The sequence below is a fragment of the Oratosquilla oratoria genome, chromosome 1 (genome assembly GCF_046742065.1).
Source record: "Oratosquilla oratoria isolate Oo_2021 chromosome 1, ASM4674206v1, whole genome shotgun sequence".
Classification (NCBI taxonomy): domain Eukaryota; kingdom Metazoa; phylum Arthropoda; class Malacostraca; order Stomatopoda; family Squillidae; genus Oratosquilla; species Oratosquilla oratoria.
Genome location: NC_134777.1, coordinates 10,531,150 through 10,535,524, shown reverse-complemented (window position 1 = coordinate 10,535,524; position 4,375 = coordinate 10,531,150). Strand labels below are relative to the sequence as shown.

Here is a 4,375-nt window from a genome sequence, read left to right as displayed (position 1 = left end):
GGAAGAAGCCTTTTGATATATAAATAGAAAAATGGACTACAAATCAAAATCAAAATGGGATGAATATTGGTAAGAGGAATTTAAGCTACAAGAATGTAAATTGTATTATACTTGCATTTAGCTTTGCAACTTCACCTGGATATGATTAATGATAACGTTACATACTTGAATATCAGCTTACCTTAATATTAATTATTAACGGTATATACTTAAGTATTAACTCACCTTACCACTCCCACGAAATGGAAGATGAGAAACCACCCGATTTATTTATTTATTATTATTATTATTATTATTATATATATATATATATATATTTTTTTTTTTTAGGGCGATGTTTAGGTCGCCTTCCCGCTTGGCCAGGTCTGTCGGAAACCATCTAGACACAACCCGCAGCGGGTCCCGGGAATCGAACTCATGACCACCTGCTCGCGAGTTCGACAGAATTGCAAAGAAAAGATGGAACTGGAGACCAGAAGGTAGCAGATCTAGAGGTAGACTGAGGGAAAGATGGAGTTGAAGAAATCCTAGAGGCAAATGGATTAGGAAATATAGAGGATTTGAGGGAAGAAGGAAGCTTTGAGAGGACAATTTGGAGAAGAGTGCTGGCCCGACTGACAGGCTGAAAGCCTACCTGGGAGCACAAGTAAGAAGTAAGTAATTCTGAACTTCACCCAAATTTTATATGTCACCAATCAGATGATCGTGACGTTTATTCTCTGTGCGGGTGCCTTCAAAAACTAATCTGCACAATTTGTTACGTGTTAGAGTTGGAACATTACTTTCCTCTCCATTTTTCACAACGATTTGAAAACATTGCTTGTCCCTAGTTGTCCTTTCGGCACTCCGTGTTCCAACAAAAACATCCAGTGTTTGAACCTTCACGAATAAGCTTGTTAACAACATTCAGTGTTTGAATCTTCACGAATAGGCTTGCTAACAACATCCAGTGTAATCTTCACGAATAAGCTCGCTAACAACATTCGGTGTTTGAACCTTCACGAATAAGCTCGCTAACAACATTCGGTGTTTGAACCTTCACGAATAAGCTTGTTAACAACATTCGGTGTTTGAATCTTCACAAATAAGCTCGCTAACAACATCCAGCGTTTAAACCTTCACGAATAAACTTGCTAACAACATTCGGTGTTTGAATCTTCACAAATAAGCTCGCTAACAACATCCAGCGTTTAAACCTTCACGAATAAACTTGCTAACAACATCCAGTGTTTGAACATTCTGACAGCTTTATGTAGTCAGCCCACACTTTGTGCCTTGTTTCAGTTCTGCTATTGCTGGCTTCACACAACACAGAGTCTTGGTCAGAAAATCCAGCATATGTATAAAACAAAGTCATTGTAATAACTTTTTTAAATCTCATTTTCTTTTTTTCTTCTAAATCTAGCGTGGAAGATATATTGCATGTGTCAATCCAAGACAATTATAACTCTTAAAACTGAATACTGATCTAGTATCACACTTAAACTTTCTAATAAAAAACATAAAAGATATAACCAAAATGAAGGTGCAACTTTTCAAGTAAAAATACCAGTCGTGGGCGTTGCGATAAATAAAGCGATAATATCGCTTTAACAAAACAAAAACAAAAAATTATCGCTTATATTTATCGCTTTCAAATTTCCCGCGATAAATCCAGCGATAAAGTAGAAGACGAAAAACCGTTACGGCGGGAGGTTACAGGCTCATTGTTACGCGGCAAACAGATATGGTGTTTTAAGTGTAAAAAAAGAGGTTTTTAAATGCATAAGTAGCAAAAATAGAGTATTTTTGATTTATCGCAGGATTTATCGCTTATCGCTTATAGCTTTAAGGTATTTTGGAAATGTATTGCTTTATCGTTATAGGACTATTTATCGCTTTATCATTATCGCTTTATCGCAAAATTTATCGCTGCCCACCACTGAAAAATACATACACACACAAAAGCCGTGATTTCCTCTACAAGCTTGGATGGCCGAGTCAAAACAGTTTTTTTCCTCTGAATACGTGGGAGAAAAAATACGTAATGAGGGATCCCCTAGTTCACTCGTTTTGTTCCATTCATTCTCTTCCTACGACTCACAGATGTTTCTGTATTTTATCATTGAAGTTCAATATGAAAAAATATTTTCCTGCCGCCATTTCGAGGTGTAACAACCCATACCTTCCTGTTTTAAATTCATTTTCATGCAAGACTTCACCTAGCTCATAGATACATAACACGGAGAGTGCCCACTACCTCCACCTATGCACTTGTGAATAAATTTGCGGAACTTCATACCACCCGTGCTGTATTCTGTTTTGGGTGAACAAATCAATTAATCACAAATGTATGGAGACATGATGTGAAGGAATGCTTTAATATCTGAGCATAATTCTTTCTTATCCATAGCAAGGGATTTTTGATTAGTGTCCGTGTTTTTTAAGTTTTGTCTTATACACACCTCTGTCCTACACAGGCAGTTGAAATACCAAAGGATTCTTATTAGTGTCCGTATTTTTCAGTTTTGTCATACACACTTCTGTCTTGCACAGGCAGTTTAAATACCAAGAGATTCTTATTAGTGTCCGTATTTTTAGTCATGTCTCATACACACATCTGTCCTGCACAGGGAGTTTCAATACCAAGGAATTCTTATTATTCTCCGTATTGTTAGTTTTGTCTCATACACACCTCTGAAGATAACTAAAGAAAGGGAAAGACATCTCGGTGCAGTGATTGGTTCTGAGTCCTTTAAGAAACAATATATCAAAGACAAAGTTAACGAATTGTGGGCAGAAGTTAAGCTACTAGCCAACTTCGCAAAGACTGAACCGTAGGCGGCATATGCCGCATTCATATATGCTGTTAAACACAAATGGAATTACATCTTAAGGACGGTACGGATCATCACCGAGTTATTCATTTCTCTTGAAGAAACCTTCAGAAGTGAGCTAATTCCGGCCATTACCAACGGACGGACAACAAACGAACAAGAAAGAAAACTAATTGAACTCTCACCAAGAATGGATTAGGCATCTCAAACCCGCTGAACCTTGCCAGCATAGAACACCAAATATCTCTGAAAATCACGTGTCACAACATCGTGTCACAAGATCAACAGAAGGAGACTAACGTGGATGAACTCAGAGAAATCAGAAGAAATATATTAAAGGAAAAGGAAGAGAGGCAGAAAGAGGAGCTTCGCACCTTATTAGAGCAGCCATCGAATCATATGAAAAGAAAGATAGCAATGGTACAGGAAGAGGGGGTGTCTAATTGGCTGACAGCTCTACCAATCAGGGCAAAGGGATTCAACCTAAACAAAAGATAATTCATGGATGCTATTGCCCTGAGGTGTGGATGGCCATTGGAAAGGCTGCCCAACAGATGTTCCTGTGGTACACAATTTGATCCAAACCATGCAATTATTTACAAACAGGGCGGATTCATCTGCATGAGATATAACGAGATGAGGGATTTCACTGGCTAAATGCTTTGAGAGGTATGCAAGGATGTGACCATCGAACCAACACTACTCCCACTAAGAGGGGAGAACTTAAGGTACGGCATCTCCAGCATTTCAGATGAAGCACGAGTGGACGTCAGCGCAAGAGGTTTCTGGACACGGGGACAACTGGCCTTCTTTGACATACGAATATTTGATCCAATGGCCCCCTGTTACAATAACCTAACTATTGAGGCGTCCCACTCCCGAAATGAGAATGAGAAAATCAGGATGTACGAGGAGCGTATACAGAATGTGGACCAGGGCTCATTCACTCCGATAACCTTTACGACTTCAGGCGGGATGGGTCCAAGGGCAAAGGCATTCTACGCTCGTCTGGCAGAGGTGATGACAGAAAAGAAACAACAACCAAAGAGCAGTATTGTAGCGTGGATGAGATGTAGACTATCATTCTCACTCTTAAGATCAGCTCTCCTATGCCTGAGAGGTACCAGGTCCCCACCCCCTAAATCAGCACATATACAAAACCTCGATTTTGAGCAGACTGTAGTAGAAAGTAGGATAAATGAACTTCTGTATTAGGCTTCATTAAAGTGAAATAATACAAAATATAAAAGGGTAGTCGACCACAGTCATTGGCGAGAAAGGGGCCAATGAACTGTCTGTGAAGGACAGATTCCATAGATTTTAGTTGAAATAAACAAATAAATAAATAAAACAAAAGGAGAAAGTCCTCCTGTCTTTCCTATCAGGATGTTTTTTCTTTAACATTTTTCTCCAACTTACACTTAAGGGAACTTAACAAAGCAAACTACTGAAACTGAAACTATCCTGTCATTTCACTACATATTTTTGATGGAAGGTTGTTTGCCTTTCTCTACAATCATTCAGGAGAGAGTCCACTTGTCTTTCCTATCAGGATGGAT

The 4,375-nt window shown here is 38.8% G+C and overlaps 1 protein-coding gene across 1 annotated transcript; it reads left to right on the top strand.

Moving 5' to 3' along the window:
* The first annotated feature begins 3,166 nt into the window (after nucleotides 1-3,166).
* LOC143030177 (uncharacterized) lies at nucleotides 3,167-4,104 on the top strand. The gene is given in 1 exon segment (XM_076193342.1): nucleotides 3,167-4,104. A coding segment is annotated over 1 exon segment (714 nt). The 5' UTR covers nucleotides 3,167-3,317; the 3' UTR covers nucleotides 4,032-4,104.
* The last annotated feature ends 271 nt before the right edge of the window (nucleotides 4,105-4,375 follow it).